The sequence below is a fragment of the Falco rusticolus genome, chromosome 4 (genome assembly GCF_015220075.1).
Source record: "Falco rusticolus isolate bFalRus1 chromosome 4, bFalRus1.pri, whole genome shotgun sequence".
Classification (NCBI taxonomy): Eukaryota; Metazoa; Chordata; class Aves; order Falconiformes; family Falconidae; genus Falco; species Falco rusticolus.
This window is the reverse complement of record NC_051190.1, coordinates 44,351,769-44,375,154: the sequence shown is the minus strand read 5'-3', so window position 1 is coordinate 44,375,154 and position 23,386 is coordinate 44,351,769. Positions and strand designations below refer to the sequence as shown.

At 60.3% G+C, this 23,386-nt stretch overlaps 2 protein-coding genes across 3 annotated transcripts; both read right to left on the bottom strand.

Moving 5' to 3' along the window:
* Window positions 1-2,759: 2,759 nt before the first annotated feature.
* On the bottom strand, window positions 2,760-15,391 carry CCDC124 (coiled-coil domain containing 124). 2 transcript variants are annotated; one of them, XM_037383619.1, is made up of 5 exons: window positions 15,277-15,391; window positions 13,735-13,906; window positions 5,573-5,759; window positions 5,082-5,196; window positions 2,760-4,744 (listed from the first exon to the last, which is right to left on the bottom strand). In XM_037383619.1, the coding sequence occupies exons 2-5, from the start codon at window positions 13,891-13,893 to the stop codon at window positions 4,540-4,542; spliced, it is 666 nt and encodes a 221-aa protein (XP_037239516.1). In that variant the 5' UTR covers window positions 13,894-13,906; window positions 15,277-15,391; the 3' UTR covers window positions 2,760-4,539. The 2 variants fall into 2 exon arrangements, with proteins under 2 accessions (XP_037239516.1, XP_037239517.1); XM_037383620.1 differs by having other exon boundaries at window positions 15,242-15,319.
* An 814-nt stretch (window positions 15,392-16,205) lies between these two features.
* Window positions 16,206-22,570, bottom strand: SLC5A5 (solute carrier family 5 member 5). Its single transcript, XM_037382530.1, has 16 exons — window positions 22,534-22,570; window positions 21,825-21,960; window positions 21,108-21,621; window positions 20,943-21,008; window positions 20,571-20,622; window positions 20,373-20,440; window positions 20,156-20,310; window positions 19,902-20,042; window positions 19,084-19,213; window positions 18,838-18,926; window positions 18,604-18,716; window positions 18,060-18,130; window positions 17,720-17,806; window positions 17,206-17,411; window positions 16,571-16,674; window positions 16,206-16,483 (listed from the first exon to the last, which is right to left on the bottom strand). Exons 1-16 carry the CDS (start codon window positions 22,568-22,570, stop codon window positions 16,281-16,283), a joined length of 2,172 nt encoding a protein of 723 aa, XP_037238427.1. The 3' UTR covers window positions 16,206-16,280.
* Window positions 22,571-23,386: the final 816 nt, after the last annotated feature.

Here is a 23,386-nt window from a genome sequence, read left to right as displayed (position 1 = left end):
CCGTGACACTGGGAAGCTGGAGCCGTGGTGGCTCAGACCCTGCAGCGGTGCCCTCGGTAGCCCCCCCGGTGGCACCAGAAGCAGCCCTCTGGCTGGCCTGGCACGGGTGCATGTGCAGGATGCAGCACCCAGGGTGGCACAGGGACCAGGTGGCACAGGGACCACGGGCACCCACCTGGGCATTGTACCCAGCTGCTGCGTGGCACCCAGGAGTCTAATTGCCACTGGTGGGGAAGCAGGGATTCCCCCAGGTGCAGGGGTGTGTGTGGGGGACACCCCTGAGCAGGCCCCTGGATTTGGTGCACATCCCACCCAAGCTCTGCAGGCTGCAGTGGGGTGCGGGCAGGGTGGGGGTGTTGTGGGGGGATGGGGGTGTTGTGGGAGGTGGTGGCGCTGCCCACCTGCCTGCAGCTGCCTCCTGCTCCCTTTGACAAGGCAGAGAGCTGTGGGTGGCAGTGGGGCACACGCGCGTGCAAGCACCCTGCACCAGGGAGGGGGTGCATGTGTGCACAGGGGGCCTTTGCACGGGGGCTGCATGTGTCAGTTGGGAGGGTGCAGGGGCCAGGTGTGTGTGCAAGGGGGTGTGTGCACAGGGGGTGTGCATGGCAAGGGTGTACAGGGTGTGTGTGCAAGAGGGGCTGCACACAGGGCATGTGCATGGTGGGGTTTGCAAGGAGGTGTGCAAGGGGGGCTGTGCACTGGGGCTGTGCGTGGTGGGGTGTGCAAGGGGGGCTGTGCACAGGGACTGTACAGGGTGTGTGTGCAAGGGGGGCTGCGCACAGGGCATGTGCATGGTGGGGTTTGCAAGGGGTGTGTGCAAGGGGGGCTGTGCACTGGGGCTGTGCGTGGTGGGGTGTGCAAGGGGGGCTGTGCACAGGGAGTGTATAGGGGGTGTGTGCAAAGGCATCTGTGCATGGTAGGGTGTGCAAGGGGAGCTCTGCACATGATGGGGTGCACGGTGTGTGTGCAAGGGGGGGTGCACGGCCCGGTGAGCACAGGGGGCGTGCAGGGAGGTGTACACACAATGCACGACTAGAGGGGTTGCAGCGTGCAGGCGTGTGCACGCGCAGGGTGTGCTTTGTGTTGTGTGCGGCGTGCAGGGGGTGAATGCACGGCGGTGAGTGCGTGTGCAAGAGGCTGTGTGCACGGCTTTGTGGGGGGGGCGGGGGGGCAGCGTGCACAGAGCGGCGCAGGGCTTGCACGCACAGCTCCGTGCTGGGGTGCGCTACGTGCACGCTGCTGCAGTGTGCAGGGGGTGCATGATGCGGGGGGGGGTGTTTGGCGTGCGGAGGGGGGGCAGGCACAGCGGTGCCCGGAGCGTTGCATGGTGCAGGGGCGGTGCGTGGTTCAAGGGCGGGGGGGGCCCGGGGGGCTGTCTGGTGCAGGGGGTGTGCACATTGCGCGGGGGGGGTTATGGTGCAGAGCGTGCATTCTGCAGAGGGTGTGCACTGTGCCCGGGGCCGGGGGGATGCCCGCTGTGGCGGGAGGAGGGGGGGGATGCCCGGTGCAGGGGGGGCGCGGGGGGGATGCCCGGTGTAAGCCCTGCGCGGCTGCGCGGGCGCCGGGAGGATCCCGGGGCCGTGTGCCCGCCCCCCCCCGCGGGTTCCCCCGCCCCCGCAAGTGGAGCAGCCCGTTGCCATGGCAGCGTGTCCCCCCCCCCCCCCCCCCCCGCGGGCTGCGCACGGAGCCAGCGCGGCCCCCCCCGCCCCGGGGGGGGGGGGAATCCCCGGAGGGGCGGGGCGGGGAATCCCTCCCCTCTCCGGCAGCGGGGAACCCCCCCGCGGCGGGCACGGGCACCCCCAGTAGCCGCTTCGCTGGGGGGGGGCGGGCACACCGGGACCCCCCGGCCTGCGGCGCGGGGCGGTGTTCCCTCGTTAACCCCTTCCTGCCCCCCGGGATTCCCCCCACATCCCGCCTTTCCAATGGGGGGGGGGGGGGCGTTAACCCCACACTTGTACTGGGGGGGGTCCCATGCCCCCGCTGAGGGATTCCCCCCTTTGTAACGGGGGAACCCCCTCCCTGCACTGGGGAGGTTTCCCAACAACCCCTCCCTCGCAATGGGGGATCCTTCCCCTGGACTGGGGGGGCAAAGCCCCCCATTAGCCCCCTTCCACCCCCCATGCACTGAGCAGAGCCTCCAGGACCCCCGGGGAGGGGGGGCCCTGCCTGCCGCAGCCCCCCCTGCAGTCACTATCAGAACATTCCCCCCCCCCCCCGGCCCCCCCGGGGGACAGCACTGCCGCAGTGCCGAGGAGGAGGAGGAGGAGGAGGAGGAGGGTGGGCTCCGCTGCACAAAGCCAAGAGCCCAAGGCCTCTGCACCATGGAGGGGGGGAGCGGGTGAGGTTCCCCCCCCAGCGATGGGCGGGGGGGGGGCACCCTGCAGCCTGGGGGACATGGGGACCAGGGAGGGGGGGGCTCAACACTCACGTGGGCTCGTTATTTCAGCACGGAGGACCGGCAGGCAGGGCGCAGGCAGCGCGGGGGGCTTCGGCAGCGCGTCAGCTGCCGGCAAGGGCAGGGCAGCTGCCTGCAGCCTCCTCCATCGCTGCGCCTCAGCCACGCACCCCACAACCGGCTGGGGAGGGAGGCACAAAGAGCCCTCCCCCCCCCCCAGCCGAGGAATCCCCAATCCAGGCAGGAACCACGAAACAAACTCCAGCAGGATTCTGAGCGGCCGTTTCAGGGGCGGAAAGCGCCCCCCGAGTCCGGGAACCCACAGCCCTCCACCCTTTATTCCTTCAACAACTCCACAGGGTTTGGGGGGGGATGCGTGTGCTGATTTTTAATAGGGTTCAAACACAACAAACTTCTCACAGAAAGGGGAGACACGGGGTGCGTTCCTCCCTGTCTTTACCGGCTGGGCTTGGGGAGCGGCACACACCGGCAGGGGCTGGCCCCACTCCTTCAGCCCGGTTCTGCAAGCAGAGGGTGGGGGAGCCCCAAAACACGGCCCCAGGCTTTCACCTTCAGCTCGAGAGCATCACACCCCCTCACTGCCAAGGTGCAAATGCCTCTGCAGCCTGGTAGATCCTTGCAACCCTCCCTGCCCGCTTGCGGCGATCCCCTGCAGGGGTGGGGGCCACATGCTCCCCGTTACCCGGCTCGAGATGAACCCAATTTCTTTAATACCGTCAGAAGAAACCCCAGCGGGATGCCAAGCCCGCCATGAGTTTGTCTCTGTTTTGCAGCCCTGGTTATACACACCGGTGAGCGCCAACTGCTGCCTGGCCAAGGGTTTAGACCTTAGGAAGGAATTTCGTTCCCAAAGGAGACCAGAAGAGATGTGAAAGAGGAGAGGGAAGAGGAAAACCCAGCGCCTGCTCAAGGCAAGGGGCAGGACTCTGCCGTGGCTCTGGGGCTAAGCCTCTCCAGCCCTGCCCCAGTGCTGCCGTGGGCTCCCAAGGGAGCTCACCGATTTCTTTTTGCCTGGGCCAGCGGAGAGACCACGGGGCTCTGGCCGGAGGGGAGCAGGGGCGGCACAGCCAGGTTAGAGCCTCCGTCCAGCAGCGGAGGAACGGAGGAAGCTGCGGAGCTGACAGTCCCACATCCCTCTTCCACAGGTCCACAGGGCACCTTCTTGCCTGCGAGCAGGCAGGGGAAGAAGTGATGGGAGAAGCAGCAGCTTCCCTTCTCGGGGCAGTTCTTGGGTAGAGCAGGGTCGCAGCCCCGTCAAGAACCCTCCTGTCCCACCAGCAGTGCGTGAGGCTCTGGACAAGGCCACCAGGAAAGTCACACAGAGAAGTCTGGCACCAGCGTCCTGTGCGGACAAGGCAGGAACCACGCTGTGCTGTGTTATTTCTCCCATTCCTCCTTGAAGATGGAAGGTTATTTTCCCTCTTCCCCACAACCCCGTGCTGGCAAGAGCTCCTGCTCCTGTTGTGGTTCTTTCTCCCGCCAGGCAAGACCAAGAGGAGGGAGGTGGCTGGCAGCAGGCAGGGCCAACAGCAATCCCGGCCTGGAATCTCTTCAGGGACATCCCAGCAACAGTGGGTAAGTGCCTTCTTCATGGACAGTTGCAAAAATTCACCCTGCCAGAGCGTGAGGGTGCAGCGCAGCCATGGTAGAGACAGGGATGAATGCGGTTTGGCTCAGATCAGGTCTGTGAGTGGGTTAACGCACAGTGCTAGCCAGCGTGGTGGGGTCCCTACCTTGGCAGACAGCAGCACTGACGTTGCACCTTGCACGTGCTGCCCAGGCTGAAGGTTTGGGAGAGAGACAGTAGCTTTTCTCGTAAGACAACAACCAAATTCAGAAGCATGGGAGTAGTGTTAGTCTGTCCAGGTTGCCCTGCACCAGCTGCCTGTGAAGGGGTGAGCACGGCGGGGGGACGGGCCGTCAGTGACAACGGCAGGATGCTGCAGGGTCCCGAGGCAAGCCGTGGCCTCCTGCTTAACTTAAATCCAAGAACAGAGAAAGACAGAAAGTGGGGGCAGGGAAGGGAAAAAAAAAGAGAGGAGGTTCCTTGTGTCTCCTGTTTTCATCAGAGCAGAGCCTTGGGGCTCCAGCCCACTGTCCGTGGGGGATGATCAGCTCTAGTTCTACTTTTGGCTGTTGTAAGCCTTGTGCCTCTGGTTCATGGGGTTTTCTGGAGACTTCATCCACTCCTTCTTGAGGAGCTGCTTGAGCTGGGACAGGCGCATGTTGGGGTTCTCTTGCTTCAGGCGTGGCAGATTGACTTCTTCAAAAGCTGTGAAGGCAGCTTTCATCCGGCGCTCGGGGTGCCGGTCCAGATCATTGGCAACGCTGCCGGGAGGGAATTCAGAGGGAGACATGCGTCAGAGACACCTCCCTGCAGACACCAGCCACTCGCCCCGCTCTGATCCCCTGTCAGTGCAACCAAGTGTGTACAGAATAACTCGGGTGATAAAGCAGAAAACCCCGTGATACTTCCCCTGCCCACTTCAAATACTCTCCACAGAACAACAGGGCAGGGGATGTGTCCTGTCCTTGCTGTGGAGATAGAACATCAGTGTCAAAGCGTAAAATGAAGCTGGTTCTGGGGGAGGCTTTATCTCCAAGAATTTCTCCTAAGGAAAGCAATGCCTTCAAAGGAGAGCAGCAGTAGCATATGGCCACATACCTGAGGACAGCAATGGCATCTTCAATTGTCCTGGCCTCCACCGATCCTTCCTCCAGTACCCTTCTGTTGATGTTTTCTTCCAAGGGGACCTCCAAGTGAGTCTTCTCCTTCTCCACTGCAGAGGCAGGCGGGGAAAGGGAGAGCCGTTAATGTCAAATCCAGCCCACACAGAACCCTCAGAAGAGGGTTTTCCAGAGCACTCTGAAGAAAGTGCTGAGAAAACCCAGCCAGAGTTGAGTCCCGGTCCTGGAAGTGTGCCTGCTCTGCAGCTCTGTTTCTCCACCTCAAGGTGACAGGACGTTTCTTTCCCCCCCATTTGGGTGTTAGACCCAGACGCAGCAAAACATGCAGCACAGAGCAGAGCTGCAAGCAGTTCTTGCTTTCCAAACATTTTGTCCTTCAGAGACAGTAGGTAAAAAAGGAACAGCCCTCCCCTTCCCACCTCCCAGCCCCCCCACGGCTGTCAGGGCCTTTCTATGGTATCATCGAACCTGTATCTGCATTCTCCTTCTGCTGCTGGTCTTTTCTGATTGTCTCCTCGATCTGGGCCCTGGTGACTTTGCCCGGAGTGACCTGCTTGGGCGACTTCCCTTTCAGCTTTGAGTCTTCCTCCTCCAGCAAGCGCTGCAGCTCCTTCTTGCGCTCCAGCTGCTCCAGCCGCCGCTTCTCCCTCTCTTCCTGAAAGGGAGAGAGGACCAGGTCACCTCCATCCTTACACCTTGGTAAGGCAGAGGGATCAAACCATCCCTTACAGGATCAGGGAACCCCGCTTGAACAGGAACAGGCACCTCATTTCTGCAGCTAATGCAGCACTGACCGCACCTTATCAGAAAGGACGTTGGCTGTTTCCCCCTGACCTCCAGAGAGACAGCGATAGTCCTTTCAGAATAGTAATTCCCCTGTCCCTGCCCTGTCTGCAACCATGAGCTGGCTCCCCATGATGTCAGCACTGCGAAACACAACCCTGCTATCGAGAAGGAGCAGGAGGTACCAGTCAGGACCGCTGACAATCAGATTAAATTTTCCATTTTAATTTTAATAAGTGGTCAGAGGTTGAAAGTTCAGCAGTTGTTCGAGACAAGCCAGTCAAGAGGCTGAATTTGTCCTCAGGTCTGGCTCACACCCCTCCCCACGAGCTGGGACAGGCTGTTAGACCAAATCCAACAAGCACTGCAGCTCTTGTAGTAATTTTAAAGTGCTCCAAAAGGAGTTTAAGAGCCACTTTGCCCTCCAAGGCTCAGGGAAGAGGGTGACAAGACCATGCAACAGGCCCTCAGGGGCTTTCAGCACTTTGGCTTGGAGGTTTTTTCCTCCTCTCCCAAAGCCTGTATGGTCTGGCAAAAAGAAAGAAACAACAAGTGAACATCTCTGTCTGGAGCAGCATCACATGCTGCAAAGCATTTTGCATTGAGGTTAGTTATATGGACACTTAATTATGGCTCTCATCCATTATTCACAGGGATGGCACAACAAACTGATCGAGCGTTAATGGAACTGGTTTACTCAAAGGCAGCTGCGCAGCCAAACCACCCCGGCAGTAACGCAACCTGCTGCCTTCATCGGTGTTTAAGGAGTAGGAGCAGAATTACACACGTTGGGGTAGGGCCCACATTGGAGATGGTAAGCAGGTCTGGGGTTTGAGACACTATTGAAAAAAACAACCCTGTAAGTTGCTCCACAGCTCAAGAGTTTAAAGAAAAACCTCATCAAAACACAGAATCAAAGCCCACAAATGCTGAATCAAAACACACCCTCAGGCTACTGCTGCTTCTGTCAAGTGCAGCAAGGACCAGGCCTTTAATTCCGGCCGGGAAGGGATGGCTCACCTAGCCTCATTGGGAGCAGCTGGGGCCAAGGATGGGAAAAAAGCCATTAGAGGGATGAAGCCTTTATTACAACTGGCAGTCTTCAAATTCTTGGTCATTAAGTGCTTAGTGCCAGTGCCTTGAGACACAATGCCCTGGCAACTGGACCGTGCATGATTTCAAAGTGTAAACTTATTTCTTTAAGACACCCGCTTTCCCTGCCCGCTGCTTTCCTGTCAGGCCTCTCCCTCTTCTAGTAAAGGCTGAGTAAACAATTGTACTCAGTCTCCCAGATTAGGAAGGATTTTGGCCACTCTTGGAATGGGGAGGGTGTCACAAACGGAGGAGGAAGACTGTTTCTCCCACCTTAAAAATTTATGCTCAGGGGTATGCCTGAGCAAGAACAGCCACGGTGCTTTGCCCATCCTCACTCAGCACAGCGCAGGGCAGGGCAGCTCCAGCTCCAGCTGGGATCTCCGGCTTGGCCACCAGCCTCCGCTTGAGCATCAGGCAGTTTTAAGGAAGAATGCAGGAGAAATCCCAAAACGGGAGAGATTAATATGCTAACACAGAAGGAGTGCCACAGAAATCACAGAAGGTCCAGCAGGCAGAGTAAGCCATTTAATTAGATGTAAAGCACATGCAAGAGAAGCAGCACCGCGCATTCAGGACACTGGTATCATGCCCGGAAGGGGGGCTAGTGCAAAGAAACTGTCCCCACACTGCTCATCCCAACTCTGACGCTCAGGGGTGACTGAACAAGGTAACCCAGAGAACCTGCTGGCATGGTGAGCACCTCAGCAAGGCTGCAGGTGTGGTTGTGACTTGAATAATTCAGGAGACAGATAAGGATTGAATACACAAGTACTAATGACCTAAGGGAAGGGGAGCAAGACATTCCAAAACAGAAATGTTATTTATAGTTAGAGAAGATTATCTTTTACCCCTGCTTATTACAGAAAGGGAACTGTCCTACAAGGCAGCTAGCTCAGCAGCCTGTCTCACATCACACAGCCCCAGCTGGGATGACAACACGTCTGACAGAGCAGAAATTCAAGGATAATGCTCTGCTGCTGTTAGCTCCTTTCAAACAAAACACTCCAAAGGGACACATCCACTTAGTGAAGGGGAAACAGAGGTGCAAGCAGGGTGCAGAGCCTTCCTCCTGCACTTCGTGCTGCAGGGGACATCCAATTACTCCTCTGCCCCAGCTGCCAGTGTACGCTACTCCCTGCTCTCTGACATTTACAATTGAGTTTCTATTTGCAGAAAGTAAATAAGCTGGCACCCGTTACTAATTTGTCACAAGACCTGCAAAATCTACATGCTCAGGTTTCCCCCAGTGGCCCATCACGTCCAGGTCTGCTCTGCACCTTTCATGGTGCTCGGAAGCAGCAGCGTGGAGCTGCCTGCTCACTGATCCCAAAGCCCAAGGGGCCTGAAGCTGTAATTTTTGGAGACTTTTCTCAGGTTGGGCCAAACCAGACTAATCCTTTATGAATCGTAAACGTCCTGATGAAAGAGAGGCTTGGATTTCTCGAAGTGAAACATACCACAAAGCTATTAGAAAATTGGAAAGGAAATTAATAATCTCCCTCGACATTGCTCTGCTCCGCAGGGCACTGGGACGAGCCGGGGGTGAGATCCATTTAGCTGGACACTCCTGTTCCCGAGGATTTGTGTGTTGAAACGCGAGTTTCCAGCCTCGCAGAGAACCGCCTGAGCAAGGAGCAATTCATTAGCTTTCAGAACAGCTTTCCACCTGCTAGACAGAAGGAGAACAAGGTTCCACGCACACAGCTTTGAGAGCAAGCGGTCAATTGAAGCAGCAGTGCTCCCAATCAACCTCTTAGCATGAGGCCCTGAGGACGGCTGGAAAGCACGCCACCAGCCTGGTGAAGCACACCGCTTCTCGCACGGCAGAAGAGCACCACAATGCAAAAATATGACGCAGTCAGAGAGCAAGTGGGGCGTAACCAGCCTGGAGTTTGTCCAAGTGCTCACCACACTCTCTGAGGTACAGCAGAGCTTGAAGACGGTGCATTGGGTTTGTGTGGCAAGGTTTTGGTAGCAGGGGTGAGGGCTACGGGGGTGGCTTCTGTAAGAAGCTGCTAGAAGCCTCCCCTACGTCTGATAGAGCCAACGCCAGCTCTGACGGACCTGCCGCTGGCCAAGGCTGAGCCCATCAGCGATGGTCGTAGCACCTCTGGGATAACAGATTTAAGAAAAGGGGCAAAACCCCCCCCGTGCAACAAATTGCAGCAGAAGAGAGGAGTGAGAATATGCGAGAGCAGCAGCTCTGCAGGCACCCAGGTCAGTGAGGAAAGAGGGCCGGGGGGGCTCCAGGCACCGGAGCAGAGGCTCCCCGGCAGCCCAAGGGGAAGCCCCCGGCGAGGCAGGCTGTGCCCCCAGCCCATGGAGCCCACCGGGGAGCAGTTTCCCCCCCACAGCCCAGGCAGGACCCCATGCCGGGGCAGGGGGCTGTGACCCGTGGGCAGCCCACGCTGCAGCAGCTCCCAGCAGGACCTGTGGCCCCGTGGGGAGGAGCCCAGGCTGGGGACCCCCCGGGGACCCCCACTGGAGCAGCTCAGGAAGAACCACTGCCCACTGGAGGACTCCTCAGGTTGGAGAAGTTGGTGGAGGAGTCTCCCATGGGAGGGACCCTGCGCTGGAGCAGGGACAGCGTGAGGAGCCCTGTCCCTGCGGAGGAAGGAGCAGCAGAGATGTGCGATGAACTGACCGCAGCCCCATTCCCTGTCCCCTGCGCTGCTGGTGGGGAGGAGGGAGAGAAATCGGGAGTGAAGTTGTGCCTGGGAAGAAGCAGGGGGGTGGGGGAAGGTGTTTTTAAGTTTTGCATTTATTTCTCATTACCCTGCTCTGATTCCAACGGTAATAAATTAAACTGATGTCCCCAAGTCGAGTCTGTTTTGCCCGTAACGGTAACTGCCGAGTGATGTCCCTGTCCTCACCTCAGCCCACGAGCCTTTTGCTGTGTTTTCTCTCCCCTGTCCAGCTGAGCAAGGGAGCGAGAGTGGCTTTGGTGGGCAGCTTGCATCCAGCCAAGGTCAAACTGCCACAGACGGGATGAAACACACCCCTTCCGCTGCCCACAGGGAGTCAAAGCAGGCATGAGGAAGTTGGTTCTGGGGGTCTGAACCCCAGGCTGGTGTCATCAGGGGTCTTTCTGCTGCACCTCTGTCCCCTGCATTGCTCATTCAACCCACCAGATTTCAGTACTGCATACCTGGTTCCACGCAGACATCCTCCGAAGAGGAAGAACAGTCATTTGACCTGTCTCACATTTTATCTGAATAAGAGCTGGTGCTCACAGCTGAGTAATTCTGCACTGAATCAGAGGACAGGGGGGAGAGAAAGTCACCACTTGCCTGTCTGCGATACCACTGCAGCTGGGACCTGTCGGTACACAAGCTGCCAGCCCACACCCTGTGACCAAGGCTAATGGGAATGATAAAGGCGTAAAACTCGCACCAAGAGTCCTTGCTCCCTCGTGTACTATCTGCACTCTTCTAGCACAAGTACTCACCCTGCATTTAACTTAAATCTTTCCTCAGTCCCTGTATGTACAAGAAGTCTCCTCGCTCCTACATCACCCACACGCTCTTCCTTCGCCCTTTCCACCGAAGGCACCAAGCGAAGCTGCAGGAGAAACCTCTGCAGGACGGTGCTGCTGATGCCATGACGTGCCGGGCAAAAAGAAAGATGCCAAGGGATTTTGAGCTGCTGCTGAACAAGGAGGAATTGCTTTCCTGGCATATGGGCACTCAGCAAAGAGAGCCCAGGCAAACTACAGCCTGAACAGGGAGAAGGGCTCGTCTCCCTCAGCCAGAATGTTCCAGCGGGAGTTTGGGAAGGAGGCTGAAAGATGCAGCCAAATTCCCCGCGGACACCTCTGCTCCAGCAGCAGTCCCAGCCAGTGAGATCTCCCTGTACGTACCCACAGGGCACAGAGCAGTTACACCCAAGGTCACCAGAGAGAAGGCAGCCTGACTGTCTGCGAGACCTCTGCCCTTGACAGACACCCCACCAGTCCTTTCTTCCTATAATGCTCCAGTGCATTTAATGGCTTGTCACCCTTCCAAGCCTGCCTGCAGTTTTACCCAGGACACACACGCGCCCGTGGCTGTTTCATCACGACACATTTTAGCTAATTGCACAGAGAAAACCACACTGATCAGGCTGATGAGGAGTGCTGCGCTTTGAGCTGCAGCCTAACTTTGCAGAGGAAGAGTGGGAAGGGACAGAAAAGATGAAAACACCCAAATGTTTAAAGAAAAGCAGTTACCTAGGTAAAACCCTAAGTCTTCCAGCAAGAAGGATGTACTTTGTGCTTTCCAGCCAGCACTCTCCAGGGAAGGAGACATGCTGTGACTTGTGCTGAAGTGCCAGAGGAGGAATACACACATCACAGGTTGGCGATATTAGCTCAGATGTTCCTTTATGCATCACAGAGCCACCAAACAAGTGTCACCCTCTGTTAGCAGAGATCAGCCCCAAAGGCTGCTCTCAGAGCAGGGGGTGGCAGTGTTTAAAGAAACCCCAAAACGCAGCAAAAGCCAACAACAGGACAGTCATCTGGTGACAGCGAGTCTCACGACAGCAGGCACTGCATTTTGAATACCGAGCTTCCCTACAACCGAGTATTAACGTTGATGTGCATTGCTGCCCTGTCAGCAAGACCACCAGGCTGCCACGCAGAGCCACCAAACCTCAGAACAAAACCAGAGCTCGGCACTCTCATTTATTTCACGGAGGCTCCGATGGTTATCTGCAGGGGGAAAAGGATCAAAAGGGGTGCATGGGGGTTTGGTCTTGGTCTCGGCACGTCCTGAAGGCTCTGAGCTGCTCCTGCGTGCTGGTGGTGCAGGAATTCAGGAGTGCTGCATGGGTGCACTGAGACGCCATTAACGTCTTACTGCCATCGCCTGGAGAGACGGGGAAGAGCTGGAAAAACTGGGAAGAGCTGCTCAGCGCTGACTGCGAGGTGCTGAGCACATCCTCCTACACACACCACCATCCCCTCCTCCGGGTGCTGTAGCTGAGAGCGACACGAGTCCCTCCTGCAACATATGGCCGTGGCCAGCAGCGCTATTTCCATGCCAGCACCACCCGCGGAACAGCTACTTCTCCGGGGAAGTTTGACTCCTGTTAACGGTTTGGTTTCTGCCCTCCCTAGGATGAGGATGGAAAGTCATTTACAAGCTGAGTCACGCATCCCTTCCCTGCTGGGATGCGATGGGGCACAGGCAGCTTATTCCATTCTCCGTGGGGATGTTCCAGCCTGATGGCACGGGAGAAGCAGCTGAGGAAGGTTTCACCGATTTATTTTCCCCCAGCGACCCACTCATTCCTGTTTGTTGGCCACTTGCTCACCCACACAAAGCCCCAGCCTTTACTTAAGCTGCGGCAGTGCCTGCGCGGGGCTCCCGCAGCAGGAAGAGCCCCTGTGTGGGTGCAGTGAGGCTCAGAGCCTTTCTAGCACGACAGCTCCCCATCTGAGCAGAGACTTCTGCTGCTGTGAGTTGCATGTCCCCAGGGAAGGGCCTGTGGGAAGCAAACACACGAAATCACAGCATTCAGGTGAAATTCAGACCTAGAGACTATGGCTATGCTGATGCAAGGAGAGGGGACAGCTGAGATGACGAAGAGAAATGACCTCACTGATTTTTCCAAAACCCACTCTGCGGCTCTGGGATGGACCCTGGTTTTCCAGTTAGCAATTCCAGCTCCCGGCACAGCTCCCCTCTCCAGACTCCCATGACCCTTGCCTGCAGGAGGCTGTTTTGGAAGCCCAGCCAAATAGGTCACTGTTGGCCAAGTCTTAAGTAAAGCAATAATAAGTCCTTGTTCAGGAAGTAATTAGGCAGCATTACAGGATTCTGTTGGGAACAGCACACAGGACTCCAAATTCCAAACATCAAGACACATATTAGGGGTGAACTCACGCAGATGTACACAGCACGCAGCTACCAAGGTCACGGGGACGTGCTGGCTTCCTGCCTGCCCGGCCAGTGTGCTCAAGTACAACACACAAAGTTCAGTAGCACCGAATTCACTGTGCACAAACCCAGTAACCCCATAAATCCCATTTACGTTGTTCATAGAAAGTCCTGTCTGGTTAGCGCGAGGGGAAAGAAATAATTTCAGAAGAGGCAGCTAAATTACCAACAACAACTGTTTCTAGAAAAATCCACAAAACCAGAAGGTAGATTTGTCTCATGCTGATGCTGGACAACGTTAAAATCCAACTAACCCAGAAATGAGCACTGAAGTGCTCTGTTCATCGAACAGAGGCAATCAGGCACCCAGGGCAGAGCAAACCAGAGCAAATCTTTTGAGAGACGTGTCCCGATGCAGGGCACACCAAGTCAGTGAGGGAAAAAAAGCTCTGTAATCCTTGACCCTGCAGATTCCTTTTTCCTTCTACAAAAATCAAAGCAAAATTAAGAAAGGAAGAGAAAGAAAGAAAGAAGCTAAAGAACTGCTTGGTCAAAAAAATCAAGCCCTGCAGCAGAGTTCCTGATCTTTTACTTAATTCAATTTTAAATGATTCCAACAATAAAGCTTTTACTGCCTCCCTTGGGAAGTCAGCTCTAAGAACCGCCAGATTTCTGAACTACACATCAAAGCTTACACTTACTCCCACACTCAGCTTCTTTTAGCTCCCAGAGAAGCCACTAGTTCCAACTCTTCTGCCTGAAACTAAGCACAGGACAACATGTGGAGACATAGCTACAGCTGGGGGCCAGAGGAAGAGAAGCAAGCCTGGATCTCACAGGCTTAGCAAAGGACCAGCTAGAAGATACCCTTCTACCTGACTAGCCATTCACCTTCCTTTGTTCCTTCCTCATCACGTGTTTGTCTTCATCCTTCCAGTAGGCATCTTCCAGCTCCTGCTGACGTTTGGCATCGGCTGCTGCCTTTGCCTCTGCTTTCCTCGCGCGGGCAGCAGCCGACTTGGTATTTTCACCTTGGAACTTCTTGGGCATCACTCAAGGTGCTCTGTAGAGAGGAAAAGAGGTTCAGACCCTTGCCCTGGACAGCACCTTGTGTTCACCATCACCCTGGGAAGCAGGAACAGCTGGAGTTTACATCATGAAGCGCCCCTTATTGCCTCACACTATTTCAAGATCCTGGGCAGAACAGATCTAGCAATCTCCCAGCTCACCCATGAGGAACTCTGCTCCCTCTGCCCCAGATCCTCAGTGCAGGACAGTTCCTCCTGCCTATGTATTGTGCTGCAATAACACGATAAACCAAGCTGCTGGGTTCCTGGTACTGAATCAAAAGCACAACCGCCCTGCAAGCTGAAACACTCTCTGCTGCTGAGTCAAAACGAAGCTGGGTGCTTTCGTTCTGCACCAGCAGGCTCTGAGGGGAATTCACTGCTGCCAGCAGAGAAGGATGAAGCAGCACAAACACTGCATCACGCCCTCTGACTGCACAGAAACGCAGCCTCGTGGCTCCATTTAACTTGGATAAATAGCCACACGGATGTGCTGTATTAATCTCCCCTGCATCATTAAGGCAGGAAAAGTCCTAAAAGCCAGGCACAATGGGAGCCTCAAAATGAATTAGGCACTAAGAAAAGCCCTTCTTTTCACCGCGCTGCCTGTGCAGACACCATGCTCTGGATCTTAAATCTTTACTTTTAATGGCAGATAACTATTTGCTAAGCAAGAAACAACAGAGAAGGGCTGCTGGTTAGGGACAGCTGCTTCAGTCCCAGGCTTTCCAAAGCCTGGGCTGGATTAAATCCCTTCTCCTCCCCAATACGTGCTCTGACCCTTCTTGAAGGGCACGATCTGGGCTGAGCGCCAGGGCAAGGCTGCGGGACAGCACAACGGTGCGTGGGAGGGTGCGGGTCGCTCCCAGTGCCACAAGGGCCCAGCCCAGCGCCAGGTCCTGCACCCAGAGCCGGCCTGCCCCGGGGCCAGAGCCCCGCTCCACACCAGTGTCCCCAGCACCCCACCGCGTCCTGGGGCCCTACAGAGCCCCCACCAGCCCTCCCCTCCCTCGACAAAGCCCCCCGGGCTGCCCACCCCCATTTGCTCAGGGAAGGGACAGCTTTCCCCCTCCACCCCTCCCCACATGCCCGGCCCCTCCCCCTCAGCCCTTCCCCGAGCACCCCAGCCCCCCTCCGAGCCCCCACCCTCCTCGGCCCCCTGCCCTCCCCCAAGGCACAGGCCTGCCCTCCCCCAAGGCACAGGCCTGCCCCCCCAGTCCTTCCTCCTCCCCTCAAACCCTCCCCAGGCCTCCCTGCCCCATCACCCCCAGCCCAACCCTTCCCCTCCCGCACCCCCGGCCCAGCCTCTCCCCTCAGGCCGGCCCCGAGACCTGAGCCCGCCGCCCGGGTCCAGGCCCGCTCCTACCCGGTCCCCACCGCTCCGGTCGTCGCGCGTCTCATACGTCACCGGTGCGCGCTGTCGCTCCAGCGGGAGGGGCGGGGCGGGGCGAGGCGAGCGACGCCGGCGACTCGTCAGGGCACGCGTCCCGCCGCCGCCATCTTTGCTAAGGGCACGGTCTGCTCTGCCCTCGCAACGCGCCGGGCCCGGTTTGCGGGGAGCGGCGGGCCGGACAACAGCCGCCGCCCACGGCAGCGCCCGTAGCGTGGCGGGAAGGCCGGGGGAGAGCCCACGCTCCGGCCGCCGCCGCCGCCTCCGTTGCCCGGCACAAAGATGGCGGCGCCCCCCCCAAGACGGCGCGGCCGAGCGGCTCCTGCGGAGGCTGTGGGCGGGGCCAGGAGGGGCGGGGCCTCACGTGATGGGCGGGGCTTAGCGGGGCGAGGCTCTTTGTTAGCTGGGTGGGTGGTGCTTAGCGGGGCGGGGGGCATTGTCACAGGGGTGGGAGGGGCTTAGCGGGGCAGACCCCGCCCCATGGGCACGGCAAGACCCCGCTCCCCATTCCCCATGTCCCGCCCATCCACCCATCCCCCTGTCCCCATGTCCCCCACTCCCCCTGTCCTGCCCCTGGCCCCTGGTCCTCCTGTCCCCATTTCCCCCTATCCCTCTGTCCCCATATCCCCCTGTCCCCCCATCCCCCACTCCCCTATCCCCCACCCCTGTCCCCATGTCCCCCCATCCCCCCTGTTCCCCTGTCCTCGTGTGTCCCTGTCCCCATGTCCCCCCATTCCCCTGTCCCCATGTCCCCCTGTCCCCCCATTTCCCTGTCCCCATGTCCCCCTGCAGTCTGTCCCCTGCATACCAGCCCAGCTGCACCCCCGGAGGGATGGGCACCCATGTCCCCTGGCCCCCCCTAGCCCCCCAAGGACAGGCTTCTCCGGGTGACAGCTCCTTTATTGGGGACCCCTGTCCCGCTGTCCCATCGCGGCTGGCCACCCCCCACCCCCTACACGTGGGTCTCCTGCAGCAGCCGGTCAGTGGTGGTGCTGGACTCGGGGGGGGGCCCGGGAGGGGCCGCCCTCCCCGTCCCGCCTCTCCAACAGCATCAGGGGGGCTTCGGCCTTGCCCGGGGGTTCCTCCCCAGGGGTCCTGGCCCCCATGGGGGACACTGAGGACATCTGCTTTGTGATGTCCCACCACAGCACACCTGGGGGCAGCTGCCGCTGCTTGGTCAGCCCTGCGGGAAAGGGGGAGCCATGGCGGGGGGGCGGGCCGGGGGGGGACCCCAGTGCAGGGCCATGTCCCCACCCGCCCCCAGCCTCACCTGGCAAGGAGCTGAGCAGGACCCCCGCCACCACCGTGGTGAGGGTCCCCAGCGCCCCGTAGTACAAGTATGAGATGGCGTAGAAGTCACCCACAATGGCTGGCCTGTGGGGAGAGGGGTCAGGGCCCGCAGGGACAGCTGTGTGACGTCACAGCCGGCAGGGAAAGTGGTGTGACGTCACAGCAAACAGGGAAAGTGGTGTGACATCACAGCAAACAGGGAAAGCACTGTGACATCACAGCAAACAGGTAGAACAGTGTGACGTCACAGTGAACAGGGGAAGCGGTGTGATGTCACAAGGAACAAAGAAAACAGTGTGACATCACAGCAAACAGGGAAAGCAGAGTGATGTCACAGTGAACAGGGAAAGCGGTGTGACATCACGGTGAACAGGGTAAGCAGCATGACATCACACGGAAGAAAGACAGAAGTGTGATGTCAGTGAGCGGTGTGGCGTCACAGCGAACAGGGGAAGCACTGTGACATCACAAGGAACAAGAAAAGTGCTTTTTGACGTCACAGTGCACAAAGCGAGTGCTGTGACATCGCAGAAGCCCCCCGGCCCCAGGCCTCCCCCCTGCTGCCCTGCCCCCCCGTCCCCAAACAATGGTCCCCCCCCGGGCGATGCTCCTCACCGTGGCAGTGCCGGGGGTTTGGTGGGGGTGGGCGGGGGTCCCAGCAGGCCGGTGCGGTTCCCAGCAGCAGTGTGGTTGCGGAGTGGGCAGTGGGCCACAGAGGAGGGCAGCACCCCCATGGTGGCGGCGCTGGGGGGGTACAGGGTGCCCCCCACCGCCACCCAGAAAGAGAAGGCGAAGCCAGCGCCCAGCCCCCCCAGCACGCCCTGGGCACAGGAGAGGGTCCTGCGGCACAGCCGGGGCAGGGGGCTGCAGCGGGACCCCTGGAACCACCCCCACACCCCAGTGGGCTGCAGCGGGACCCCCAGAGCCACCCCCCCCCCTCAACGGGCTGTGGTGGGACCCCTGGAGCCCCCCAGTCCCAGTCCTCCCGCTGCAGACTCATGGCCGGGGCAGGGTGCTGCGGCGGGACCCCCAGAGTCCCTCCCCAGTCCCCCTGCTGCAGACTCATGGCCAGGGCAGGGGCTGTGGCAAGACCCCCAGAGCTCCCCCAGTCCCCCCGCTGCAGACTCACGGCTGTGCTGCACATGGGCAGGAACATGCCCAGGACGAAGGCGCCCAGCAGCGGGCCGCTGATCACCCCCATGACGGTGAAGGAGCCCTGCAAGGGGGACGGAGAGCTCTGCCTTGCCACCCAGCGCGGGGCTGGGGGGCTTGGGGGGGTCAAGGAGCACAAGGATGGAGCTTGGCTTTGCCCCTGACCCCCCTGCCGCGGCAGCCCAGCTGGCTCCAGGGCTCTCTGGCACCCAGTGGTGCATGGCGGATCCTGCTTGGCCGGGCATGGTGGGCAAGGGCAGGGGTCTGCGGGGTGACCACGGCCCTGTGCCGGATGCGGCCCTGCGCGGGGGGCTCACCTGCAGCACACCGCCACCCAGCAGCGAGGCCAGAGCAGCCACTGTGATGCACGAGGTGCCGTAGATGAGTGCTGCGGGGGAGACAGGAAAGGCTCAGTACAGCACGGCATGGCACGGCATGGTGTGGCACAGCACAGCACAGCATGGCATGGCATGGCACAGCATGGTATGGCACAGTGCAGCACAGCACTGCACGGCATGGCATGGCATGGCATGGCATAGCACAGCATGGCCCCGCATGGCCCGGCATGGCATGGCACAGCGTGGCACAGTGCAGGGCAGCATGGCGTGGCATGGCACGGCACGGCATGGCACCATGCTGTGCACCATGGCACAGCACAGCTCAGTGCAGCACGACATGGCATGGCGCAGCATGGCACAAAACAGTGCCATGCAACACAAGATGGGAGGAGCATGTGTGGCATAGCATGGGATGGCATGTGATAGGTTGGGGTAGCATGGCACAGCATGGCACAGCACAGCACAGCGTTGCATGGCATAGCATGGCACAGCACAGCACGGCCTGACTGCCATGCCCACTCACACAGCCCCTTGGAGATGAGGGTCAGCCTCTGCGGTGACTGCGTGGGCAGCCGGGGCTTGATGAGGTCCTCTACGGTGACGGCTGCCATGGCATTGATGCTGGTGGAGGCCGTGCTGGGGCGCAGGCAGGCGGCAGCGCTCAGCCCCCATGCCGGCAGCCTGCGGGGGGAGCCCGGAGCCCCCTTCCACGGGGAGGTGTGGGGACCCCTTGGGGCGAGGGGTGCCCTGTCCTCACCTGAGGGTCCCGCTGTAGGCACAGGCCAGGAACAGACCCGGCACCCCCGGGGACGTCTCGAAGATGTCAAGGACCAGGTAGGGCATGTACTGCAGGGTGAGGCGGCTGCAGGGCGAGGCAGGACCCCAGGGGACCCCAGCCCCTGCAGCGGGGCTGTGCCAGGGGCCTAGGGGTCCCTTCTCACCCCTCCACCTTGCTGCCTTCAGTTTGGTGCTGAAGAGGGCAGACCTGGCGGGGGACCGGTACCTGGTCGGGGGCTGAGATGTAGCCAGCCAGGAGGGGGTCGCAGTCCTTGTACAGCGCAAACATCACCAGGCCACAGGCCACCGCACTGGAGACGATGCTGAAGAGCCCCACTTGATTCACCAGCAGTGCCCTGCGAGTGCAGCGGGAGCACGCCCGGCTGAGCAGGGAGGCAGGGGCCCTGCAGGGTGCAGGGTCCGTGCAGGGGTGCAAGGTCCGTACAAGGATACAGGGTCTGTGGAAGGATACAGCGTCCATGCAGGGGTGCGTGCAGGGGTCCATGCAAGGATACAGGGTCTGTGCAGGTGCAGGGTCTGTGCAAGGATACAGGGTCTGTGCAAAGGTCTGTGCAGGGATGCAAGGTGTGCAAGCATGCAGGGGCAGTGCAGGGGTTATGCAGAGGTGCAGGGTCTGTACAAGGGTGCTGGGTAGGTTCCAGCTCCGTGCAGGGCTGCAGGATCCATGCAGGGCTGCCAGGTCTGTTCAGGGGTCCGTGCAAGGATATAGGGTCTGTGCAGGCGTGCAAGGTTCATACGAGCATGCAGGGGCAATGCAGGGGTGCAGGGTCCATGCAAGCATGCAAGGGCAGTGCAGGAGTGCAGGGTCTGTGCAGGGGTGCTGGGTCTGTGCAAAGTGCAGGGTCCATGCAGGGGTGCAAGGTCCGTGCAAAGGTGCAGGGTCCGTGCAGGGCTGTAGGCACTGGGCTCCCTAAGGGGGCCAGGCTGGTGTGCAAGCCACCTCCCCCCGATCAGCCCCTCGCCCCCAATCACTGTCCCAGGCAGAGCAGGACGCAGGGGATCCCTGCAGCACCAAGGACTCACATCCTGGCCTCCCTCTCGGTCCTGCAGGCCACGTAGCGCTGGACCTGGGCCTGGTTGACACCGTACATGGAGAGCCAGACCAGCGTGCCGCCCAGCAGGAAGGTCCACACCGTGTACCGGCTCCGCGGGTCGGGATTGAAGCTGGGCACAGCAGCACACCGCCATGGCGGGGGGTGAGCCAGGGCTGGCACCCACCCCCGGCACCCTGGGGCAGGGCTAGCGGGGTCAGCACACACAGGGGTGCGGGGACTCACTCGCCAAAGTTCACCCTGGAGCCATTGGTGGCGATGCCCAGCACCCTGGCAGGACCCCCCACCAGCAGCACCCCCCGGATGATGATGGCGATGAAGCCGGAGAGCATCACAAAGACCTGGAAGACGTCTGTCCAGATGACAGCCTTCATCCCGCCCTGTGCCGGATGGAGCCATGAGTGAGTGCTGAGGACCCCTGGGACCCCCCTCTCTCACTCACTATGGTGGTGTAGAAGGTGCAGATGGCTCCGGTGGAGAGCAGGGATGCCCAGATGTCCAGACCAGTCACTGAAGGAGAAGGGAAGGTGCTGAGCAGGGCCCCAGGGTGCAAACGATGCCCGGGGTGGGACAGGGCTGAGATGTCCCCAGTGTGGGGTCAGGGACACGATGTAGGGCAGCCCCCACCTCCCCACCGCACCTTGGTTGAGGATCAGGGCAGGGGCGTAGATGACGATCCCTGTATACAGCATCTGTAGGAAGAGGGGGGATCAGCACCCCATCTCCCTGGCACCGCGGGTGCCAGGCAGGTGACGGTGGCGCCCACGGGGACGGGGGTTTAGTGTGACAGTGCTGCCCAAGCCCAGCACGAGAGCGCTGGGAAAACACTGGGGTTTTCATTCAAAACAAGGCTCCCACCGAGCACTATTTGCTTTGAGCATGGAAAACAAGAGCACGGGAACGAGGATGCTTCCCAGGGGCTCAGGGCAGCACCAGCACGGCCAGATCCAAGCCCCTGCTGGGTGCCACGTCCCCGCTGTCCCCATCCCACCCGTGCACCGCAGACACGCACCGTGGCCACCACGTACTGCAGGGTCCCGCACAGCCGGACGCCTCTGCTGAACCGCCGCTCTAGGTACTGGGGACAAGGACAAGGCAGCACGTCAGGGCTGTCCCAGCATCGGGGCACCCCAGGGGCTGTACCGGGGCAGGATGGGTCCCCCCTCCCCGTGCTCACCTCATAGGTGCTGGTGAGCCCCAGGCGGTAGAAGACAGGGAGGAAGAGCTGGGCGGTGAGCAGCGTGTTGAGCAGCTGCCCCAGACACATCCAGAGGAATTTGGCTCCGTACCGGTACGCCTCCGCCGGCACCCCCAGCACCTGGATGGCTGACATGAAGCTGGCTGAGAGTGAGAGCCCCACGGGCAGCGCCGACATCTGTCGTCCCCCCGTGAAAAAATCCTCCGAGGTTTTCTGGCCGCCTTTGGCAAGGCCGTGGAAGAGCCCGATGCCGGTGGAGATCAACAGCATCAGCCCGAAGACCCCGTAGTCCCAGAGGCTGAAGGTGAGCCGCTCCGGCACCCACACCTCCGGGCTCCCCGCCGGGGCCAGCGTGGCGACCGCAGAGGGGGAGCCCCCAGCCAGGCACCTGCAGGGGGACAGAGACACGGCAGGGGGCCGCAGCACGGGGATGTTGTGGCACGGACAGCTAGGCCAGGGCACGGCAGCACCAGTACATCCGAGGGCGGTCAAACTGGAGGGGGAGAAAATTCCGTGCAATTATTGACCGACACTCAACGTGCAACAGTTGGTGCACGGAGCGGTGAGAGTGGCTGATGCCCCATCCCGTCCTGTCCCATCCTGTCCCCATCCCGGGGAAGGTAAGTGCCGAGCAGCCGGTGGGTGTTGGGCTGCCAAGGGCAGAGCCCGAGCTGCAAAGGGAATTGCCCGAAATACCTCCTGGTTCCTTGCCCGCACCGAGAGGAGAGCGGCAGCGGCGGGTCCAGCTGCTCCAGAGCGCACCGGGCACCGAGGCTCCGTGGCTCCGGGGATGACGGGCACCTGAGGCTCACAGCAGGGTGCGGGAGCGATCCTCCCCCCCCCCCCCCCCCCCCCCCCCCCGTCGGCCACCACCAGCACAAACTGGGAGGGGCAGAGCCGCCGGCGGAGCCAAATTTATCTCCAGCCAAGGGGACAAAACAAACCAACCCTAAACCTTTACCCAGAAAAAAGCAGTGGGGTTGCAGGCAGCTGCCGCAGCGGCAGAAACCCGGGGCTGAGGTGGTGAGGAGAGCAGGGGGCTGGTACAGGGGTCCCTGAGGATGTGGGGAGCCCGATGGGTGGGAGGAGGTGGCTGTGATGTCCTTGGTGGCCGTTGAGGTGGCAGTGAGGTGACAAGACCACAGTGAGGGTCTGGCTGTGCCTCCAGCTCCTTCAGCCCGGGGTGTGGGCATCTGGGAGGGACCCTAAGCAGGGAGGATGGAGCCGTCGAGGGTCACATCCATAACCTCTTCCCTCCTGCACATGCTGGCACCCGCTAACCCCAGGCCACCCCAAGTGGTGGCATAGCACCCAGCACCCCGGCGGGCAGTGTGGTGAGCACGGGAGCTGGCTGGTGGCTCTGGTGAGCACAGGGATGGGAGGATGGCTCCAGCCGTTGTCATACGTGGCACGTAGGTGTGGGGCTGGGCTGGCTTCCTCATTCCCCAGCACAAAGGCTGTGTTGTTTCATCTGGCCCCTGGACAAGTTTGTCCCATGGGAATTTCCCTTCAAATCCTGGGGTCAAGACCAGGGAAGAGCCCTGACATGGGGACGGAGCCACTGCGGGGGCACGGGGGTACCGTCCCTTCGGAGGCATCACCAGAGGAGGGCTCCTGGTGCCCAGGGTCTGGCTCCAGCCCTGGTGGCCTTGTCCCCACTGCCTGTCCTTCGGGATGAGGGGGGAACAGTACCCCCTTCCCAGCCTCTGCCCCGGCTGCGCCCCTTTGCTGGGCTGGTTGGAGTGGCAGAAAGGGAAAAAACACTGAGTGGCGGCTACCGAGCCCTGCCACATCCGCTGGTGGGTGCGTGCGATGCTGCATGTCCCCAGCCCCCAGCACATGCCCAGACCCATGGCGATCCCAAGGGCACGGTGGCACCGGTGGCACCCCAGGGCTGGGCTGGCCAGGGCAGGACTGGGGCGAAGGGGCTGAGCTCATCCTACCAGGGCTGTGAGTGGGGCAGGGAGGGTCCCTGCAATGTGATGCAGGGGTCAGGGGTCTGTGGGCAGCATCCAGCCCCTCGCCATGCGTGGTGGGGTGGGACGGAATGGGGACCGGGATGCCCTGGCAGAGCATCGCCCATCCCTGCGGTACCCACAGCACCAGGAGGAAGCAGGACCAGCCAGGTGCCTGGGTTCGTCAGGGTGCTCAGCACCAAGTGGGGTGCCCAGGGCTTCCTGCCCCTTCACCCCACCCCGGCTGGTCCCTGCCCCCTGCGGTGGCTCCTTTCTGCCCCCCAGCCTGTACCTCCTCCCTTG